The sequence below is a fragment of the Caloenas nicobarica genome, chromosome 1 (assembly GCF_036013445.1).
Source record: "Caloenas nicobarica isolate bCalNic1 chromosome 1, bCalNic1.hap1, whole genome shotgun sequence".
In the NCBI taxonomy this organism is placed as follows: Eukaryota; Metazoa; Chordata; class Aves; order Columbiformes; family Columbidae; genus Caloenas; species Caloenas nicobarica.
This window is the reverse complement of record NC_088245.1, coordinates 158,978,792-159,002,953: the sequence shown is the minus strand read 5'-3', so window position 1 is coordinate 159,002,953 and position 24,162 is coordinate 158,978,792. Positions and strand designations below refer to the sequence as shown.

Here is a 24,162-nt window from a genome sequence, read left to right as displayed (position 1 = left end):
GAGTGTATTCATTTTATTGGAAATTAGAATAATAATGAATTTAGAGTACGTTATAATTGATGATGACAGAAATAAAATGAAATGGACCTTTTCATATTTGATAAAGCATTGGTTTAATATAACTGTCAACACAGAGCAAGTCCTGCTTGTCTTGGTAAAGGGTAGGACCAGCCTATCACCCCCACCTGTTTAGCTGGAATTTTAAAATGTCTGTAATAGATGTCCTTAAAAGACACAGAATTTCATATTCTGTGTCCATAATTAGAGGTATAGTCTTAAAGGCTTTTTATCTGTCATGTGCTGTTCTCAATTATGTATGTATTAAAGACGTGGGAAAAACCCACAGTATTTAATTTTAACATAAGTGAAACTTAAGAACACGGCATCGCAAATAAGCCCAGACTTTGCTTATTTATAATGAAATAAGCCCACTATAATGAAAGCCCTAATAGTATGCATTTTAAGACTTCACAATACTAATTTTACAAAGCTTCTCATTTGTAAAATAGATCACACATATCTAGCATTGTTTAAAACAAACAAATGCAGAATATTTGTATTACTGTACTAGCTGGAGTGTTTGGCTTTGCATTTGATACAGCTCTTTTTGAGGAGACAGCTGCTTATCAGATCCATAGAGTTGACTTTGTTACAATTTTTCAATAGCATGTAGCTAACTATACAAGGATAGAAATGCAGTTTCTTCTATTAATTTTCAAGCTTTCTGTCCAGTTTTCTTTTTTTCCCAAGTTGTACTATAAGCTACCAAATATTATTACCTGCCAAAAGAGGTTTGGCTGTGTTTTGTTACTGAATTTTGCCAAAAGGAGCCAAACATATGGTAACAGTTAATTTATTGGTTCTTCTAACCTCAAGGGAACTCTTACAGAGAGCATATTACCTTTTTATCTAACATATTTTAAATAAAAGAGCTGTTGGCTTGAAATTTGATATGCCAGTATAAAAGCTGACCTTCAGTGCAGTTGTGCTCAATTCAGTCTCGTTTAAGGCTAAGAGTGTAGACATATAAGATTGAGCTAAGACTTCTTTCTTTTCAACTTTTAGAGAAGCAGGTCACTTCTGCATAGTTTTTGTGTGTGTGTTTAAGTGAAAATATCGAAGAAACATTTTCACAAGAAAAACGAGTCCTGCCTTTCTCTCAGCAGTCTTGGAGAGCTTTCCTGGTATGTGCATTACCAAGTGATTTAAAAACAAAACAAAAAAAGCAACAGCACAAACTCACAATAAAACCCCCAAAAAACCAAACATTTTTCATTTCTTTATATGTAAGACCACAGGCCCATTTGTTGCTCTGTGACAGTGTAGATTTGTCTAATTCTAATGGGAAAAGTATTTAAGATGTACCATTGCTAATCGTGCTGCTATTCACTGTCTTGGAGTTGAATCTCATGCTTGAGACTTCAGTGATCTTCTACCTGCATTTGAGGGTAGCCCTCTTTGTCCCACCTCAGATGCTATGTATTTTTATCTCTGTAACTGGTGGTGGTGTAACTCTTAAAAGGAAAAACTACATGGATATGTAGTCATATTTCAGATGGGATACTTGAGATAGACGGTGCTTTAAATAAAAATATTCTGATTTTTGTTGGCTCATATTAAGTGCTCCAAGGCCTGGATGTTTTTCCCTTGGTCTGTGTTGAGACTGCTCACATGACTTTTTCTTTGGTGATTATGGATGATTCTTTAATATCTTTCACAGGCCAGTCTTTAGTGGTTTACTTCACAGTATAATTAGATGTGGTGCTTGAAGTTTGTTTTGGCCATGGCTTCTGTTTAACATGTACCTTCAAATCCTGTAGTGTGAGAGAGACCAGACAGGAAAGAACGGCGCAGGATCTGATGCTTTTGAAACCAGGGATGTTTACCCATTGACTTTAGAAAGGAGATGATGACAGGTCTTTATCCTTTCTTTCTGTGATGGTTAAGAAAATCCATCTTCCTGCAGTTAGTAGTGCAACAATACAAATAAATATTTTGCTGTTAAATTCCAGATTTAAAAAGCATCCCAAAAAATGAGGTGTTTGTTAAATTTTATGCTTCTTAGGCTTTAAGATTCTGTCTTTACCCCAGTGTTGTGCTACCTGTTTTGAGGCTCTTCTCTCTGCCATTGGCAGATTATCTAATACACATTACACACACGAATGATATTCTCCAGGCTCTGCTGCCCAGTTTTCTACCAGACACTGAAATTTATAGCAGGTCCTCACTGGCTGCACCCAGCCCTTAATGTCCTTAGACAAGGGAGATACCAGCAGCTTTTCTCTGTTTCCTTGAACTAGTGAGAAAACTTCTAAATCCTACACTTGCCCCACACCCCCCTGCAGCAAATCTGTTTTTCACAGACTCACAGAATGGTTGGGGTTGGAAGGGACCTCTGGAGATCCTCTAGTCCAACCCACCTGCTAAAGCGGGTTCACCCAGAGCAGATCGCACAGGAATGTGTCCAGGCGGGTTTTGAATGTCTCCAGAGAAGGAGACTCCACAGCCTCTCTGGGCAGCCTGTTCCAGTGCTCTGGCACCCGCACAGTAAAGAAGTTTCTCCTTGTGTATAGATGGAACCTCCTGTGTTTCAGTCTGTGCCTGTTGCCTCTCATCCTGTTCACCACTGAAAGGAGTCTGGTCCCATCCTCTTGACACCCACCCTTGAGATATTTGTAAACATTGATGAAATCCTCTCAGCCTTCTCTTCTCCCAGCTGAACAGCCCCAGCTCTCTCAGTCTCTCTTCATAGGAAAGGTGCTCTAGGCCCCTTATCATCTTCATAGCCCATTACTCATATCCTCAGGCAAATCACCGTCATTTTAAGATGTTTACTAACATTAAGTCCACCTTATTTCTCTATTAGCTGTGATTTTTCTACTCTTTGATCTCGGACATTCCATGTCTGCCTCTACTACAGGCTTCCTTTTCCCGAGTCTTAACACCTATTTTAAGTGAACTCTTCTGAGTAAGCGGAGTGAATCTCTGTTCCAGTGTTTTCCGAAATCCTGGTAGTCTTGTGGCCATTTAAGCTTCAGGCATCTTACACTGGGCATTGCAGCACCATTCCACAACTCTTTTCAACTTCCTCAGCTTTCAGTCAGTCATACGTGTCTTCCCAGCAGCAAGGGTTGGTGAGAACCGATAGCGTTTTGCTGTTTCACAGTTTAGAAAAGTTGGATTGCTCTGAGGGATCATTGTGTTCACAGCCTGGAACAGTTCTGGTAAGAATAAAGTCTCTTTGAAGCTTATCACTTGCCTAAATTGATTTCTGGGGTGCCTTCGTGACAGGGTGGAATGCAACTTTTCAGGGACGGGGCCAGCTCGTCTCACACAGGAAGGCCCAGAAAGGCCTGTGGTCATTTGCATTTTAGAGAAATTATCTTAGATATGGGTGAAGAGGCTTTGCTCTTAGAGGGAACATGGTTGTTGTTGTGGATAGTTTCCATCAGCAAGAGCAGGAGAACACAAAAGAGGGTTGAGGTTGAAGGCAAAGTAGTGAGAACTGTTTGAGAACATCTTCCTAAGGTGTTCTCTCTCAGATGCTGCACACTACTTCTGAAGGTGTATTTTGAAAATGCTTTGGCTCTTCCATTGCTATTTGTTTGTTTCTTTACTGATGAATGGTAGTTTTTCCATCTAAACTTTTGTGAAATACCAGTGGGCATAGTTGCAGACACTGGATCAAAACCAGTTAGGTAATGTATGTCATGTCATGTTTGTGCAACAGTTTTACTTTTTTCTGTTCAAAATGTGTCTGTGTTTTCTGTGTCAGAAAAAAGTCTTGATGTTCTTTCTTAACATCCTCATGACCACAGACAAGTTCTTTGTAGAACAGGAACATTCATAGAAAAATACAGATTTACATATTAGCTTACTAAGAAAGATGAACAATACCATGTTTTTAACAATGTGGTAACCATATTCATTAAATAAGAATTCGATGTGTAAGAAATCATGTTTAAGGAAAAATTTATTTTCCATAGTGTGTAAAAAATGTACCTATATGGCACATATTATATGTGGGTCATGTTATTTATATGTTTTGTGTGTGTATGTGAAAAATGTTTTATATTTAGGAAATGTATTTCTTTGCTTTGTGAATTACTGATCTACCTTGATTAGTGCGAATTGTCTTGGCAAAAGGCAAGGAAGGAGAAGGAACTTATAGTTAAGTCCATTGTAGCGGCGTGACTACATTTGTGTATAGTTCTTATACCTTATTTAACTTTCTACTTTTGATCATTAAATCTTGGACTAGATGGATATTTGGGCCACCCATTATGGCCATTTTTATGTTCCCATGCTGTACTGATCATGATTCTCCCCAAAATAAGCAGAGGGAATCTAAATAGAAGGCCCACTTTGTGTTAAACTTTACTTTGCAGTTCCATTACTGCTACTCCTGGGATCCATCCTACCTACACAGCCTGACTTCTCCACTTTGACTTTAGCCAGCAGAAAGCTTAGTGGACAAAAGTCTCTTATTAATACTGAGTATAAGGCGCTAGCTGCTACAAATTTTTCACAATCAAGCCCAGTTTAACTAATAATTTCTTCTGAAATTCTTTCATTCACATCTGATGTTAAGTAGGAAACCTATACACTGTTTTTTTGTTTTTTGCCTTTCTTCTCTTTACTTGTGAGACCAAAATATGAACAATGGCAGGTGTCCTATTAAAAGCATGAGAATATATGGATGGCAATAGAGATTTATCTTCTTTTGGATATATATGACTTTGTTAAATAACAATTTGAGCCTGGGTTTCTGCGGCCCAGATTGATAGTGCCTCAGTACTGTAATAAATACAGGTAAGTGTCACCTAAAGGTAGTTCAGCCTAAGGTCTGACTCACTGAGGAGGGGTACCTTTCTCTCTCCATTAATTTTAAAGGGAAAAGGTAGTTAATGCCAGGTGGTGAAAGCTCAGTGGTGTGAACTCCGGAGCTAAGCTGCAAGTGCAGTAAAAGATCTCTTGAAGCTGATGCGAGTCACTGGTGCTCTGCTATGTACTACGATTGTCTAGACGTGAAGAATTAGTACTTACTGAAGATGTACATGTTCTATGTTATCTAATATAATTTTTAGTGAACTTTTGGGATTTTTCTCATCTGCTATTTTTTTCCTCTTTAACAGAATTAGTGGCATTAATTTTTCAGTAGGAATCTAGTGCAGAAGACATAGAAAACAAAGCTTTAGAATCTGTGAAACATGCCCCATTTTTGACACGTCAGGAAGAGGAAGTAGCTGTCACATTGCCTGGCGGAAACTGGCACGAGCACCTTTAGCCAAATCCTCTAATCACATTTGTCTGTGGTGTGGTAGATACATCATCGATATTTGTGCTGTCACACAGCACTAGATCCTGTCTGTGCAGTGAAGAAACATCTTTTTGAAAAGCTGGCCACTGTCTAGAAAAATATATTGTTGCAAACTAATCACTGGTTTTGGCTAGTTTCTATTTCTTACATTGTGGCATATAGGATGGCTAGTAAGGAAAAATCTGACCATCCTTTTCTGGGACTGTGTGCCAGCCTGAATGTGTATTCTATGCATTTCCTGAATTAAGTCTTGTCTGGAAGAGAAATCACAACAGAACAAATATAATCAGTGCAGCTGTATTACAAAACTGGTCTCATTGACATGAGATGGTTAAGCTCTTGGCTGTGTTTATTTGATTCTGCTGCAACCAAGTTTGCAGGAGGGGTAAGCTCTGTATAACCAGTGAGCTCTTGCAATACCCTGGAACCCTCCTGAAATCTGGTGCAAGCATTGTGTTTTCCAAGATTCACGAAAAAATGAGTATAGGCTTCAGAGAGACCAAGTCAACTGATTGGTATTACAAAGGGTGGCAGAAATTCTGTATTTCTGGAAATATAATCTGGTCAGTTCTGAGGGGACTGAGACCAAAAGGGACCTGTAGTAAGGCTTAGGTGAGAGACCTAAATGAAACTATTAAATACAGGAACGACTGCATCCAATAGATAGTTCTTAACAATAACCTCAAAAAATATTTGGAGGTGGTATTCTAGAAGAAGGTGTTGTCAGTTTGGCTCTAAGAGAGTTTTGTTGTTGCGGTGGTGTTTGTGTGTGGTTTGCTGTTGTGGGTTTTTTTTTCCTCTCCATTAGTTTGCCCACTGTGTTCCCTGTGGGCTTTGAAGAAGGCTGATGTTCTTACTCCTGATGCCGTTGCCAGATTTCCTCAGAGGTGGCCTTATTCTGATGTTTTTCCTTTGACTGTAGCAGTTGTCTCACTCCTGCTCTGGTGCTTCATTTAGGAAGTTGAGCAGGTACTTACAGGTTTTACTGTGTTGGGTCTTAAACTTTCTTCTTTGAAGAAATGCTGAATATCAGATGTTACTACCTTTAATGGTGGATATGACAGCCTATGGGTTTAGATGTTTATCTTGCAATAAGAAAGAATTAGGTTAATGTGTTTTCTGGGGATTACGCTTGTAAATTACCGATAGCTGGAGAAACAGTACTGTGTTCAAGAAAGTATTATTATATAACAGGACAGAGGCAGCACTGGAATGTTAGGCCAAGATTTTTTTTAAATGGAAGTTTTAAATTTGCTTCTAATATGTGTATTTTGTCTTTCAGATTGGCAGAATGATTTTTCTAAATGTGCTGCACTGTGCAGTATTCTCATTGTTTTCAACTGAGAGGAGCTGGCAGGTGCTAAGCGCCTCTTAACATAACTTGTACTGGAGCAACTAAATAAGGGCATTCAAAACCCACCTGGACGCATTCCTGTGTAACCTCATCTAGGTGTTCCTTCTCCAGCGGGGGGATTGGACTAGATGGTCTTTCAAGGTCCCTTCCAATCCCTGACGTTCTGTGATTCCGTGAAGGGCTTTTAAGCCTGAGTTAAAGTATTAGGTTTTTATTTACCTTTTAGACTATGGCCCAATATCTAAACTAAATACTGAGCTTATGGTTTTGAGGCAGTGCAATTGCTGAAATTGTCATTAAGATCAAAATCTCTTTATGTGAATAAGAGATTCTTCAATATTTAATCTGTCATTAAAGTGTGTACCAGTACGAGTGGATTTCTAGTTCATGATGAGGAGCCGACACGCTCATTTGTATGTATTTGACCTTTGATTAGTTCTGTTCCAGTCCTGTGCACTGAATGCCCATTTGTGGCTGAAGCGTGCTGGGTGCAGTTTGGAGCCTGGCTTGTATCTTACTTGCATCAGAGAGGAACCTGGTTCCTATGTCCTCAAACTGTTCTGCAATGGGAGCCAAAGCAGCGTAAGTGCAGATGATTTGGATAATTTGCTTTGGGAACTACTCCCCATCTCAAGTAAAATGCTGGTGTTCTTACAGCCGCTCTGTGTTGTCTTGATTATTTCTGAGATGTCATACTCTCCAGAATGTCTACTGAAAAAGTGGGTGAATAACTGAAATTCTAAATTCTGACAAAAGGGCTGACAGATTAAAGCAGCAAATGTGTTTTGAATTCAGGTTTGCAGTGGTTACCGACAATTTAGTTTGAGATTCGTAGGCTACAAGTCAGGCAGATTTCACTACTGGGATGAGTACAGCAAGCCTAACATGGAGTTTAGGATGTTTCAAAAAATAATTGAGTATGGAATGTTGTCTTATGTGTAGATGTAAAACTCAATGGCTGTTACCTTATCAAACTTACCAGTAGGTGATCTTTTAATAATTTTGCCTCCATTTTCATAGTAGTAGTTTAGAGATTGCTTGCTTCGTATTTTTAATGTGCACAGGAAACCCGTAATATTCTAAACTTAATACAAAATGAAGAGTAGCACATTATTACTAGGCACAGCCAATGTTTGAATGGAGGTGCAGGAAGCAGGCTGCCCAACAAACACCTACATTCCAAGACCATCACGTTATATGGAAGGACATAACTGCTACTGAATGATGCTAACAGAAGAGCCGTAGTCCTCCCTACTGCATCACAGTGATTTGTTCTGAAACTCCTGGAGCATTGAAAGGAAGTGAGATAATTATTGTAAGACTATTCCTAAATATCTGCACAATAAGAGAATAAGTTTCCTTGTTCAAGGAAATACAGGAGAATTTGTACAGGAAAAGGAGTTTGGCATTTTCATTTTATGGAGTGTGTTATCAGTTTTTCCAACTGCCCAAAGTAAACTCTTATTAAAAATAAAGAGTGTTAGAGAGAAACAAAGTTGTGAAATTAAATATTTTGGTGGAGGAGAAATAGCCCAAAATCTGTTTTGATGACGAACCGATTTTCAGATTTCTCTCTATAAGAACTGTCAGCATGCACAGGTCAATATTGTTGACTGATCTGATTAAAAACACCTGCTTGCAAGTAGTTCTTTGGTAAATAGTTTTGCTGATTTATGAAAGATGGTTTGAAAGAATGGATCAGAAGCACAGACTTGTTAATTATATAGAAACTAAATGTCTTTTCTCTGTACTTGTGAACACATGATTTGAAGCTTCCTTGCTTCTCATCTCACAAATTCTTGCAGTGAGACAAGGAGCAACATCTCTTCTCCAGCATTAATGCTTGTGATGTTTCCTTTTTCCAAGAGAAGCCAAATGGTAAAGTAGACCCTGACGTGTCATAGAAGAGTAGTTTTGGGTATCATGTTTTACATTTATTTGTAATTTTCAAGGTATGTTGGCATCTGCTGAGGGACTGGGCAGTCTTACCTGCCCCTGAAACTGAGAGGTCTTGGGCTCTACTTGCAGCTCCCAGGATTGCTTTGTGTTTCATCCAGTTCGTTAGATGCAAAGTGCACAGAAATTTTATGGCATAGGACCAAACGCCAAAACTCTTTGTCCCAGAGGATGCACCATCGGGCTGCAAAGCTGCATTCTCTGAGTCTGCATGAGTCTCTCATTCCTTCCTACCATCAGCAGGGTAGGCTGGTGAGTTCACTAGTGCCTGCCTGGCCCCCGGTGCTTTCTCTGGGGAGATGAGGAGTAGATTTGAACCCCCCCAGGCTGAGGGAGACTGATAACCCAGACCTTCTCTCAAGTAACAAGAGATAGGATGAGAGGAAATGGCTTCAAGTTGCACCAGGGAAGATTCAGATTGGATATTAGGAAAACTTTCTTCACAGAAAGGGTTGTCAGGCATTGGAACAGGCTGCCCAGGGAAGTGGTGGAGTCACCATCCCTGGAGGGGTTTAAAACATGTGCAGGTGAGGTTCTTAAGGACATGGTTTAGTGCCAGAGTTAGGCTATGGTTGGACTTGATGATCTTGAGGGTCTCTTCCAAACAAATGCTTCTATGATCTTTCATTTTCTGGATGTACATGCTGCAAACATGAATCTGTTACAGCAAGATGGGCAATAGTGGCAATCCTACTTCCTTTGCCTCGTAGATCTAAAGCTAAAAGAGCCATGAACGATTTTTCAAGAGGCTTAGAATTGCTGATATTTGTCTGCATGCTTGGAGAACACCTTCTCCTTAAGGCTGTGGAGGTGGCTTTGGCAGAGGAGCCTCTTGTTGCTGCCCCCTGCCAGGTTACTGAGGAAGGCAGCTGCAGAGCAGTGGGGTCAGGGTGGCTCCGTCTGTGGGACCCAACCCTGGCATGCTTGGAGACCTTCAGAGTTGAAGAGGGTGAGCGCAGGTTGTCTGCAGGGTTAGTTATCAGTTGAATGAAAATCAAAGGGCTTGAGCCACCCACTTAAATCTGGGTAGTTAAACGCACCCTAGATTTATAACATCTAGCTTTAACCGCTTTTTTGGTCTTGATTTGGGGTTCGCTGGTGAAGGCACTGGAGGTTTTCAATGGACACTGGATTGCAGGCCCCTACGTCAATGCAAATCCCCCAAAAGGCTTCTGTGAAAGGAAAAGGAAGCATCCAGATGTACGCAGTTTTGAATCAAAGCACACTTCACTCTGTAACATTCTTTCAAAGCAGTGTTTCTTATTATATAGTTTACCTTCCACGTAATTCAATTTTTTCCTGTGGCCACTATGCGGGTAGAGTACATGGCTAGGAATATGCATATTTGTTATTGATCTCAAAGTGTACTATGTAAGAAAATGTAATAGAAGCCCATTTTGACATAACCATTGAGTAATTCTTTCAGCCTTTGTCTGATCAGCTGACACACAGGCTAGTAGAGGTTTTTATTTTGTATGGCATAAGCAGAACTATAATTTACTCTAATGATGGTATATTTTTGTAGTCTTGGTGAAATATGCATACATAAAGCAGAAAGAAGGAAAACCCACTGTTACACACAAGTATGCATGATATGTATAGATGGATCAATCTGAATATATGGAGAAAATGTGTGTGAAAAGATGTAGAAAATACTTCAAATTGCTGAATAAAATATTCCCAGATTCCTAGGTTCCTTTCACATAATTTTTAGTCCCTAAAATAATCCTGTGAAAGTCCTGCTTTTATCTCTTCTGTGCAACGATGAACTTTTATGTTGGAAAGTGTTGAAAGTACTCAGATAGTAAAGCTTAGATTTTTGTTTTGTTTGGCAGTACACTTCTGTTTAGAATTCTTTTAATCTATCCATTCCCTGCTTTTATATTCATCTGATAGTTGAAGGTTCTGTGAAGGATATTTCTTTGTATATGAACTTATTAAACCAATAATTCTCAAAAGTGTGAGATTTACTTCCCTTTTTCCTTTTTTTACATTGTAAGATAGGCTCTTGTTTGAGTTGTTAAATTTCTATTTGCCTTTCTTGAGATTTCGGGGTGGGGTGTGGAGAAAATAAGAAACAATTTATATGGTAGATCTAAAGTTTCATTAAAATTGCTTATGCCCTGTCCCAGGCATTTTAAGTGGGCCATCTGTCTAAACATCTCTCCATTTTTTTCTGATCATTTCCTCGACTTATTCATGAGCCATGGGAGGGCTCCTTTGTAGTCTCCATGTAGCTGGTTCAGTCTACCCCCACTGAATACATCTATGTGCTTGCATAACATATCTTTTCACAGTGCTGGAAATTCTCTGAACTTGGTTCAGATGAATGGCTCGCTTTCTGAAGGTCTTTTTTTCTCCCCCTGCAAAGATTTGTATGCAGAAACTGACCTTGGTGGCTACAGAATCCAGCACATTATTCTTGATCATTTTACAGGCCACCTGCTGTGAAAGTTATGATGAAGGATTTATTAATGATTCTTTGACCATTAACATTGTTTTAAGTCAATATTTCACTTTTATTTAACTGCTGAATAGGTAATTGCACAATTGAAAAACAGCTTTACAGTGTGTCATATAATGTGGTTTTCAAATGCTTATAATCTTTCATAACGGGAGAATTTGTTATGATAGTTTGGGGTTTCTCTGTGTTTACGTAAAGTATTATGCAGCAAAAATATCAGAAGTAAAGAGAATTTTTAAGTTTCCCCGCTCCACACATTCTGACTCACATTTTGAATTGGAAGTAAAAAAATCTATACTCAATTTCCTGACCCTTTAGGAGCTGGTGACATTTATCATAGCTCATTACATCATCAACAGTAATTGGGAGAGGGGAGTTTATTTGCCACAAACTGCAGAAAATTGTAGTTTTATTGAGTTCCTTCTATCCAATTGGTAGATGACAATCAAAACGGCTGGGGCAGAGTTCTTACTTTACTTGCTTTTGTGAGTCTGTTTTCTTTAGTTATTTGCTTTTGATTAGAATAGATAATGGTTTAACTAATGTCTGTTTTCTATGAGCACAGTAAGTATGTGTTGATCTAAAATTTTTAGCAGTTGTCTGCTTTCCTGACTGAAAACTTGCAAAAAAAGCAGGAGTTACAATTGCTGCGTTGTTATAAATATCTCCCTCTGTCCCTTACGGCAGCTGGGGGTAAAAGGGACATGACGCACTGTGCAATGTATGAAATAAATTGTGAGACCATGACATCATCTGTAGTTGAACAAACAGCAACAGAGGTTGAAGATAGATAAATAACTAAGCAGGCAAATACTGCTGCTTTTCTTCTTGCACTGTTTACATATTTTTGTAGCTTAAATACTTCAGAGCAATGCCTTTATGAATTAAAGCCAGGCCATCACTGTGCTCTTTGTGCCCCTATTCCTCGTGATAACTTCCCTTCGGAAGGCGCTATGGAGCAGAGAGGTTCAGAACTGCCTGTTTCTGTACAGGGGGGGTTCATAACACCCTTCTCCACCTGCCTCCTGTCCTTGCGGCTGCGGTGCTGCCTTCACTCTCTCCATCTCCTTGTCTCTGACGCTCCTGGCAAGGGACACCAGTGCACAGGTCTCTGCAGCCCCGCTTCCCCTTCACCTGGCACTCATCGTGCTGCCAAACTCACGATTCTGCCTGCAGCAGGAGATCTTTATACGTAAAGAAAGTAATTTTTTGGATGATTTGTCATTTGCAAAAACTGGGAGAAGAAAGGGAGGATGTCTTGAATGCTGTCAAAGACATATTGTGTGGATTCTGGATCTAGGGTTGGAGGGGAAGCGCCTTAAGTTTTTTTGTCTCATATATGATGGTAAAAATGATGGTGGTTTTTTTTTTTAGTATTTTTTTTTCTGTAAATAGAGTATGTCAGATTTTAGCGTAGTATGCAGAATTTTAAAAGTTATACATTTTTGAAAATAGCCAGAAGTTTGAGGAGTTTCCCATGGAATAGCGGAAAATAGATTCAGAAGTCCAGATGTTTTCTCTTTGGAGGACTTAGGAGAGTTCTCAGCCAAGGAAGCAACCTTGCCCAAGAACAAAGATTATTTCCTGTGCACTGGGACTTCCAGACATTAAAAAACCCCAAACAACTCACAAAACAAAACAACAACAAAACCCCACCAAGAAGCCCCTTTCTTAGCCTGATAGAAACTCCTGTATTTCTGAAGTAGTTCACAGACTTGATCAACTTCCTTTCTGTATCCAAGAAACTTTGGCTTTGATCCTTACTTTCGGACTTTGTGATTGTTACTAATATAAAAAACCCCACCCCTCTGTATCTCATCAACATGGAGTCTAGTACTAGAAGATGATTTATTTGAAAGGAATTTGATTTAATGAAGAAAAATTAGGATTCCCATGAGCTAATATAAGGATCTGTCTTAGCCAGCGTAATTGTGGATTACAAAGCCACAGGCGCTTGATTAGCAAAGCTGAAAAATATCCCTGTGCAAATGGATCTGGCAATTCCAGGAGGGAAGTACAACTTGCCCTGGACTTGGGACTTAGATGCAGCTCTGGACCTTGCCCTCCTGACCACCAGTGTTGCAGAGAGAGGAATTATATGCCTGTGTGGCTGTTTGAAACCCAGGCATAGTCATGCCTTTCAAGAGGCGTGCATCCTGTTTGGAGATACACTTGACAAAGCTCAGCAAGACAGGACCGAACAAAAATAATCCCTGCTGGAGAACAAGACTGTCTTTCCTTTGATGGCCAGCAGCCAGATTCATGAGGTCACTTCCAGTCAAACGCAATATGAAGCAGGGGCCATGCCAGCGAGGTTTTAAGGAATCTCGTGCCGCCAATGAAGCGGATCTACTAAGCTGCGTTTGAGATGAGGTCTTACCTCTTGTACAAGACAGACAAAGTTGCTATAAACCACTAAATCATGTTGGTTATTGCAGTGGAACGCTATGGAGAATTTTGCCAGGCTTTGCCAAAACCTGCTACGTTCCTCCTTACTGGTGCTCCCATGCCAGGAAGTGCAATGAAAACATCTCTCTGTTTGCTGCCTCCTACCTGTGCAGGAAATTCCTGTTCCTCTTCTTCAGGAACTCCCGTGTCTGTTGCATTTCCTATCGGCCAGTCTAAATGTTTTGGTGACACACAGGAATTTTAAGATGAGGTGCTGAGAAATGTCATTGCACCCAATAAACCATAGATATTTCCTCAGATTTGTTGTTTTGACAATTGTCACTGTATATCGAATGCAAAAGGTAACACTTGCGGTCATTAATATGGGAACAGGTCATTTTCAATATCTATTTTCAATATCTGTTTTCATGGACTTTGTGCGTTGTGATAGAGGTGAGCTTTGATGTTTGGTGAAATCTGGTGTAGGCGTCTATTTGTCTGGCTCCATTTCCCCTCTTCAGACACATTGCAAGGCACAGTTTTTGGAAACGCCATGCCTAATTAGGTACCTGAACTTGCACTTGCTTAGATTTCACGTGTCTAAAAGCCAACCTTCTTCAAATAATTGTTGAAAACTGTAGCAATTTGGGGTGTTGTGCTTGTCTTAGGCAGATAGTTTCTCCGCCTGTGGCCTCTGAAGGCCTCACAGGTGCTTCTCCCCATTGATTCTACAGGGAACCTGAGTCCTCCCTTTGGGGAGATGGCACAACACTTAAAGACACGCTTCCAAGTTTTGAGACTCTGAAGGCTGCAGTAAAATGGTGTAGTAAGCTCTATTAATGTACAATGGATGAACATCATAGTGGGAATGATCCTTAAGAAGAGATGTAAAGTTGCTGAACTTATCTCTATAGATTTCTTACAGAGAACCTAAATATGTGTAAGAGTCAGTGTAGAAGAAAATGTGTATTTGTTTTAATGGAGTTTAAACTCCACCTTCATACTTTCTCTTTAGGCAACATGGTGCTTGCTGATACTAATATATGGCAACCACTCAGAAAAGTTGTAGCATACCTTTGGATACTAGTTGTTACAATAAAGTGGAAAAGAGTTGGGAAGTTTGGATGAGGAAACCGAAATCTAATATACATCTAAATGAAATAGCCATAAATTACTTGTTTCTCTCTGAACTTCCCAGAATGGAGGCTCAGGTCTCATTTTTCTGCTGTCAGGTGTGCTTCTTTAAGCTAAAGTTGAAAAGATGCAGGTTTCTTGTATTACCTGATAACTGGTGCAGCCACAGAATGCTGCAGGAATGAGTATAATCCTGCATGTGGGCTGTGATGATATATCATTATTTTTCTGATGTCCTTGAAGGGCTCTGTGGATGAGATACTCTAAAATGTATATTAATTACAAAATAACTTGTATTACTTGTTTGGCTGAATCTCTTCTCTGTAATTTGCCTTTAATTAAGGTTTACTGAGAATGAGATGAAAGAAATAGTGATTATATTTTGCCCTGAAAAAGAATACTCCAGCTATCACTGTTGCTATTCTCCTGGCAACCCACTTTCTTACCTGCTTTTCATCCTGTTTGAGCTAACTCTGCAGCAAGCGCTGGCTGTATTCAAGGGCCTCCTATAACTTTATCAGCATACCCAGTGTGTCAAGGTACATCGAGAAAGGAAGTGGAGTGTATTTTCTCCTTATATGCTATTTAACAGAAAAAATGTATTAAGTATTTTTTCTCAAGTATGCTCTCCAGCTGCGTCTATAGATTAATGATATTTTATATCCTTCATGACGATCCTATGAGGCAAGCGCTTCTGGTTAAAATGGGAGAAGCATGAAATCTCTGTTAAAAATTCTTTTTCTGTCTGTTTCTTTTTTAGAATTCCTATTGCAAAATCAAAGAGAAGTAGCTGGGAGCTCTCTGTGCGTCTAGGAGATGGAGTTTACCCAGTTGCAGTTTCAAAGGAGAGCTCATCATTTTCTGTAAGTTCTCCTCATTTTCTAAGAAATTTGACATATTGAGTCAATGTAAATTATCCTTGACACCTGCTAAAATTCTTTATATGTTCAGTGACCATAGATGTTTTTGTCTTTACTAGGCATTGCTGTGAATTACAAAACAAGACTATGTTAATTAAATAGTGCTGGTGTACAAAGATTTTTCCCTGCTCATGCAGGTGGAACATTTTTGTGTCTACTTGTTTATTAAATTTATTTTCTAATTAATGACTCTGTTTAGTGTCTTATTTAGAAGTAAGGTCTTATCCTCCATTGTAGATATATGAGAGTAAGAAAATAAATGTAATGTCAACAAAAAATACATTACCTTACATTTGTGATTAAAAACCAAAACCAAAACAAAAAAACCTCTCAAAAACAAATCATAGAACCAAGCAAGTTGAATGTGTAATCATACTATAATGGAATTCTTCAGCACCTCCGTGGTAAAACTGTACGTGGTTATGGTAAAATGCCAATATTTCAAGATGTGCCTGGGTCACTTCAGCTCAATGTATGTAAACTACAAATACTCTAAGATAATTACTTAAGCACTTAATGTTGTCAGCATGAAAGGCAGAAAAACAGATCAAGACAGTAGAAGAATGGCAGCAGAATGAAGCCAAGATGCAAGCCAGTTGAATTGGAGTATCGAGAAGGTAGATTTATAGAGAGAAAGTGCTTTTTAAGTCTGTTAATAGTAATTCCAAAACCAAACGGATTTTTTTTTTTAAATAGACAGTTGACTTGCATAGTATCTGTTGACTCTAAGGCAGAAGTTATCAAAAGGCCCTTAGTTTTTCTAAGAATCGTTGAAAAGCAGGACTATGAAGAATCCCAGAAGTCCTCTAGTTTACCTCTGACAGCTGTTTACTCTTCTTGCATGTCTTCATTGAAGTTAACTTCTGCAACATCTGCTCCATGACATTTTTATAGTCATGTTCACACCTATGTTGCATTGAGAATAATGAGATTTCTTTGAAAAAGGATATTTAAGTTAATATTTCATATAATGAAAATAGTATTGTATCAGTGATTCACTTTTGCTTTGCTCTGCTAAAATTTCAGTCTAAAAGACATGCTTTTCAGTTAAGCTATTCATCTTTTTAGATGGTTATTTTCACTTACATGAATTGAAGTAATGAAAACCTGCTTTTTTTTTTTTTTTAAATCTTTTTGTTGGCCTAACTGGGACAAGTAGATGCCTAACCGATACCCTTTTTAATACTACCTTTACCTCTGCCACACTCTGTTTTACATATACTCATGATAAATGTGAGAGTATGAATAGAGAGAAGGATACTTACTGTTCCATGTAGATCACAGGTGCACTTTAAAAAAGGATATGGGGAAGATCAGTTGTTGTGGTCAGCATCTTTAAAATTTTTCTCTTGCAAGTGTATTATACTACTTCGTGAAAGAAGGTGGTCATTTTAGTTGTAGTCTTTATTTTAGAAAGATTTCCAGAAGGTCTTGTACAACTGTTCACTAAGTACCTGGTACATAGTGTTGCTCTATGGCACTGACACTCACCCTGCTTGTGGAATGGTGCTTCAGGAGCAAAGGCGATGTCTGTGTGCGACTTTTTACTGAATTAAATTTATATAATGGCCTTAGCAGGCATCCTGTGGACTTCGATACAACTCGTTGCTCAAACAACAAAACATCTCTGCCAGATATCAGCCCAATTTAGAGTTGGACTGGCACTGGTTGGTGTGACAGAGAGAGTTCTTCCCAGGAGCAGTGATCGCCCCTAGCCTTTCCGCCCTGTTGCAACGCCGCTATCTGACAGCGATCAGCCTGGAGCCCTCTCAGCCAGGTGTTTTGTTTAGCGCAACTAATTACACAAGCATACATCTGTGTGTGTATGTGTACATGTATTTTTTGAGAGATTTACTTGAGTTTAATTTAGTTACTTAGGCTCTCACTTATACTTTCTCATGTGATTCAATAAAGATACATCTTTGAATCAGACTGAGGAAAGTTTACACGCAGAATCATAGAATAATTTTGGTTGGAAGAGACCCTCAAGATCATAGAGTCCAACTATAACCTAACTCTAGCACTAAAATTTACAGAGCAGTGTAGAAACTGTCCCTGCAAGTACCCCAGGGGAGATTCAGGACACCCCAATATTCCCTAGCCCTCTGCCACAGGAGCCTTTTCCTGCTACAAACTGACAGGGAAAAAGATCCCTTAGGAACACTCAGAAATGCTGTTTGTACCCTTGGCAGGATGGAGAAGGCATGAAATCCTGTGACTGAGGCACTGAGATCATGTTTTACCTCTCTGTCTGTTTCCACATCATTCATCAGTTCTCAGTGGACTTGAAGTGCTAGAGTACTTCTCATGGTTATAAACAAGCCCAAGTTATAATAAACCCTGTCTTCTTTCCATGGGGACTTTGTATGAGCTCCTGGGGCCCGTCTACTAGCTGGGATCAGGAGTCCTAAGTATCCTTTTATGCTTTTGTCTCTATCGATTGTGAAGGTAACTGAACATACAAGCTCATATATGGGTCAGTCCTAGGTTCTACTTGCAGCTGAGTTGTAAACTGCACTGTGCTTCTCCAGGAGGTACAAACTCTGAGAAAGGATGCTGAACGTGTAATGCTATTGCTGCTGGTTTATTGTTTTACCATACAGGAAATCATTCCTCCCTACGAGACAGTCCAGACCTGTCTATCAGTTTAAATGGGATTGCAAAACCCTTCTGGTGTATGAGCATTACAGCTAGTATAAGCCCAGTTTAACAAGGCATATATGGAGTCTGATTTCTAGTCCTTGTGTTTGTTATTCAAACGTTAATACCTCCAGTGTAATCAACTGGTGGGTCTGACATTGATGGACTAGGCAAGAATGAGTAGTTAAGCGTGACCTTATTTTTCTTGTTTGTTTTCCATACATGCCTTTATCTTTCCAAAAGTGGCTTGGGCCCCCTTTGCTACTTTTCCTTAGCAGGGCAAGCGCTGGGGGAGCAGCAGCACAAATGCTGTCGTGGTGGGGAGGGGAGCAACAGGCTTGCGGGAGTTCGTGTCCTTGCGTCCCTGCAGCGTGTGCTGCTGCTGTTCCCTTGCACTGCTGGGTGAGGAGGCAGGAGCACCCCTCAGCATCACGGGTGAAAGGATGGAAGAAGGGGTGCCACATGGGACAGGCTGCCTGCCCTAAAGTTTGGGATCAGTGACAGAACCTTCTGCACTCTGATTCTACCTTAACCGGGCATGTATACTTGGGGAGAGGTAATTCCTTATTTATTTGTATCTGGAAAATTCCTCAGCTGGTCAAATAAATCACAGTAGGTGGATTTCACTGTAACCAGAGGTCTATCTCACCTAAACCATAAGGTATGGTGTATTAAAATTAGCTCCTGAGCTTGGGTTTGTAAAACCAAACCAAACCACCACCCAAACCCCAAAAAAACCAAACAGGTAACTATTTTTCAATACCAGAGATATTTAGAGTAATGCTTATATTCCATTAATTCTGGATAAACAGCAGAGGACATGTTATTCTTTAATTTTTCTTTTTTGCTGTAGCTGCACTGCAGGCAAGAGAATATAGTAAATAAAGCACAGTCAAAAATCTTCTGAATTATTATTCAAAGCCTTACAATGGAAAAACAATTGCCTTAAAACTTCAAAGAAGAAAAGTCAAAGACTAGGAAAGAGAAATCTTGTTTCTGATCGTGAAATATACCATCGGAAAAAAATGGGGAAATTCAAAGCTTGCTTTATTGACTTTGCTGTCAGAAACACAAGCCTCACTTTTTGAACTTCTGCATTTACTTTTTGCTCTTAAGTTGGTGTGACACGGGCTCCTGACTTTGTGGGTTGTGTCCCCTTGTGACTCATGACAAAGATAGCTGAGTCCGTGGCGCAGTTAGGTAGCCCAGTGGGAGGGCCACCTTCACACTCCCCTTCAGAAGTTTGCTCCCGCTGCAAACTGTGCCTTGCAGCAGCGGCGGCCACGTCCTGATTTACTTTGTTTACCGCTGGGACTCTTCCAACAGTGACTCCTTTCTTTTTTTCCCCTTAACTCCTCTTGCCAGCCGAAACGTCCCCACCTCGCAGCGTGCGGCGCTTTGCTCTCCGCGCAGGGAGTGCGAGCCGCAGCCCTCTCCGTGGTTCCTGCTGCTTGCCAGCAGGTCGTTCGTCAGCATCTTGGGCTATGGGTCATCTGTGGATTTCTTCCTTTATCATGAGAATCTTAATGAGTTGCGCACTGTTAACTGCTCTTCGCTGCTCTCTCTTTTTCAGGAATTTGAGTTTTGTGGCCGTCTGTTTTTAACCACTTTATTTGTAACAGAGGTCCTTGATGCGAGCTGGCTTTAAGCCACTTTAGAGGCCTTGCTTCCCAGAACTGAAGGACTTAAAAGATAAGTGGTCAAGTGTGAGCATTACTGTTTGCCTGAAACAGTGCAAACAAAAATACTAGTTTTCTTGTTTCCAGTGGAGGTTAAAAACTTTTGTGAATCCTAATTCGTTATTTTCTCTTTTAAAGTAGAAGTACATCTGTTGTTATTCTGAAGCTGGCAACATATATACTAGTACTTAAGTTTGTATAAAATTAGTATAATAGAATTTTCAGTACCAGACGGTTGTTTGTGGTGATACCCTGTCAACATAACGACCAACACTTCTGCAATTTAAAGATTCTAATGACTTGAGAACTAAAATTTAGCAACTTTGATGTGATCTGTTTGCTTATGTACCAAGAACTTGCCAACTAAATTCATGTAAATGTTCCTTATTCTTTTTTTCTTTGTTGTTTGTCTTATATATTAATTGCTGGAAGAATCTTTACATTAACTGCTTGTCATATATATCCATTTTGTTCTTTGGAGGACAGATGGTCAGATTCTGGGCTTTGATTAGTATTCTTCTTAAGCATAAAATTTTTCCTCTCATCAGTAGAGTTAAAGATCTTACAGTCAAGTTTACTGCTAAAATAAATTTAAAGGAAGAATACCCTCCTTTACATCAGACTAATCCTTCTACCAAGCTCTGGAATCTTTTGTTTAGTTCAATTTCAGACAGGATTCTTTTTCATCTTGCCTTTTTTGATTGCTAGTCTGACTATGAAATGTATTTAATTTATGATTTCATTGATACAAAGACTTGATCCGGTTTTGCTGGTGAAGGTTGGAGTCTGTTCTTTCTTCACAAAGCTTGAATGTTCTGCAAAGTACCAAAGGGCGGAAGAGACAAAAGCAAATGGGAACCTACAAATATTGAGTAAACCTGGTAGCCGTAGTTTCCCTGCACCGTACTAAATTGACCCTTCAAAGCCAGATGCCAACCACCAAGGATGCTCTTCATTCATGTGTTGGTGGCTTTGTTGCCTGTTCATGGACTTCCACTCCCAGCTGCTTGCAGCCAGTGTGGGGTACCCTTGCTAAGGGTCTGTGGGGGGAACCTGCCCTCTCCAGCTGCCTTGTGAACAGCCCCCAGGCCCCTGGAGCTGGTAGGACTTTGGTGTCATGGACGGCCATGGACTGACCTACGATGTGGGTAGATTTCATGTAGGCCGGGGGTGTCAAACTCATTTTCACTGCAAGGCCACATCAGCCTTGCAGTTGCCTTCAAAGGGCCGAATGTAATTTCAGGACTGTATAAATGTAACTACTCCTACATTTATACAGCCCTACAATTGCATTAGGCCCTTTGAAGGCAACCATGAGGCTGATGTGGCCCCTGGTGAAAATGAGTTTGACATCCCTGATGTAGGCAATACACTTAAAATGTATAAGAAAAATAGTAGCAAAGAATGTAAGTGGCCTAAGCAAGGGAGAACCTAAATGCATTGGACCAGATATCCAATAATAAAGCTCAATTTAATATGCCCACGACTGTATAATTTTCATTCAACGAAAGAATGAAAGATAAATAATTATGTGATTGTAGTGCAGTCTTTCCACTGCAATAACCTACCCTCCTTACTTCCTTCAGTATTCTTCAGTTTTACTTTTCTGTTATAGATGTCATCCAAATTATAAAACTAAAGAATGTTTTTTATTAATATCTTTGTGGTGGAGGTGGTGGTAGAAAAGGGATTGGTCATCCTGATTCTAGGCTACACCTCTGCTTTCACAAAAGCAATGGATGAATCCAAAGGCTCGAATGATAAATACCAGCAGTAAATAATTACACTTTAGAAGATACAGTCATGTTTCTTTTTATTTGAAGTTCATTGCTATATGCGTAGGTTGAGGACCTAATTTTAGTTCAGCAAAGAATTTGTAGCTGTATTTTGTATTTTTTAAAAACATTTTTGCATAAACTGTTTTCTGATTCTTCATAGTATAGGAATCTTCTGTTTTAAGAGTTCTTTTTTGCTGATTTGTGTGATTTCTCTGCAAGTAATTGTTATTCTCCTTTTTCATGTTTCAAAACAGCCCTTTCTGTTAGGGGTCTTCATCTCTGTAGTAGATGCATACCTTCCCAGACCACTTAGCCTCATCTTCTCATCTGTTCAGCTGACAAAGAATTTCCAGATGTTTTCAGTTATGAAGTAGCTTCTTACCATTGAAGTTGTGGTGAATGAAAGTTGTTTATTTTTTTTTAAAGCGTAAGGTGAAATAGTTCAGAAGTTACTTTGAGCAAATGGAAATTCAATATGTTTCCAGAGGGACCAGTATAGGTCAAATGCTGAATAAGAGGACTAGAGAAAGCTGAATTACTTTTTTTCAGGTCGCTACTAAAATGGGCTACCATTTTCACAAAATGTTGGATAACTTCTTAAATTCCAATTTAAGAACAAATAAATATAGTACAGCCATGAAATCTCTATGTAAAATTTGAGAAGCTTGTTCAGCCCAATGAGAAGTTGATTAATGAATGTTCTTAATAATTTTTAGGAAAAAGCAATGTTTTTTTCCTATTTTTTTATAACAAATAAAAAATTTATTAGATATCTGCATAGGTGGAAAAGTGGCTTGTGTACCTCTTAGTATTTTGAAGAGAGAACATATTATGTAGTACATAAATGAGAGCATGAAATACAGATCTAAGCCGTTGCTGTTATCATTATTCTGATACATCCTATATCATCAGCATAGGGCAGATAAGTAGTTATCTGTATGCTTTAATTTAGTTAGTGAATTCATGTGTATCTACTTATGATTAAGCTTTGACTTCACATTAAAATGAATAAACTTTGAATTGGGAGAACTCTGCTGTATTCATTTGCTGTCATTTTTATGACTGGGGTTAAGTTGATTTTAAAATTACTTTGTGAAATGTTTTTTTGTTTTGTTTTGTAAATTCTCTTCAGGGAAGGAAAAAATACTTAAAAAGAAATGCCATCCAAAAATCAAACTAGTAGATGCAGCAAAGCATCAAGTGTAAAAAGGAATAGTATAACATAAAATCAGAGCAATGATACAGAAAGTTGCTGCAAGCAAACTGCGTCCACATTTAATTCCTTAAACACAAATGCAAATGGAGTGGTATCATAATTCAGAGCATATTAAGTTCTATCTTTCCAGTAGTCCAAGTAGAAGAATAATGTGGCCTATCCCTATCAGTGTAAGATTAATGATCTTATTAATAGTTCTGGTATTTTATTGATTCTTGTATTACTAGTATTTTACACTTCTGGTGTGCTTCAAGCACCTAATAATGTATAACTAATTGGTCATATAACATAAATATGAGGGCTGTATTAATAGAGATTAAAAGCAAATACCTGCAGGAATTAAGACAAAAAAGAGAGATAACCACTAGAGAGATAAATTAACCTATAACCCCAGCACTAGTAAATGAAGATTTTTCTGGTTACTCTAGTTTTAAAATATATCAGAATGTTATATATGTTGTATTTCATACATATAACAATAAAACATGCTTTTATTCCAATGTCCTGCGTTAGTTGGAATGAAGGGAAAGTGCACACGTAAAGGCACAAGTGAAGGACACAGATCAGTTAGATAATCCTGACAGCTGTATGCAGAAAACTTTTCCTGCCTCTTTCCCAGTGGTTTATATTTTACTTGTGCAGTAGCACACAAATTTTCTCTTGCAGTGCAAGTGCAGTTGTGTGAGCAAAACTCTGTTACCAAGCTTTATAGCTTATATACCTATAAAACCTATATGTTCTATAGGTTGTGTACCAACTTTTACTTTATAAATTCAGGTTCAAATCTTGTATTCGGATCCTGTATTCTCTTCTGTAGGGTGCCAGATATACTGGAAGGGTAAAGGCTGCCCTGTCCTACCCCGATGCAGGGAGACAGTTTCTCCTGGAGGTGAGCGCTGTGCACTTGAACCCTTCAGTCTGGGAAGAGTATTGATCCCCGTGTTGTGACTCTGTGGGCAAGTGCTTTAATTGCTGTGTTTCTGTGGCTGCTGACATTGTGTATTTTAAATAAAAGTGGCCTCGGCCTCAGCATCTTGTTGTGACCTCGGTGTTTCTGGTATGCATTCCCACTCTGCTGCATTGACTTGGAGAATTTAGATACTGGGACACGTGAGATGAGATGGAGGCAAAAATTCTTAGGTAAATATTAAGTACCCTCATATAATATTTATATGTACTTGTATTAGGTGTGCTTGTGTACTAAGCAAAAAGAGAAGCAGAATGTATCTGGATTGCATGTGTTTTTTTTCAATACCATGCCAGTTTAGCAGTAAGTATGTGTAATGGACTGGTACAATAGGTGCGTATTTGCT

At 39.1% G+C, this 24,162-nt stretch overlaps 1 protein-coding gene across 3 annotated transcripts in view; it reads left to right on the top strand.

Moving 5' to 3' along the window:
- PCCA (propionyl-CoA carboxylase subunit alpha) overlaps positions 1 to 24,162 on the top strand; it is a 287,919-nt gene that overhangs the window by 156,302 nt on the left and 107,455 nt on the right. For all 3 annotated transcript variants that reach the window (XM_065637581.1, XM_065637596.1, XM_065637588.1), the window contains one exon: positions 15,377 to 15,479. In XM_065637581.1, coding sequence (XP_065493653.1) covers positions 15,377 to 15,479 — 103 coding nt within the window. The remainder of the gene's footprint in view (positions 1 to 15,376; positions 15,480 to 24,162) is intronic.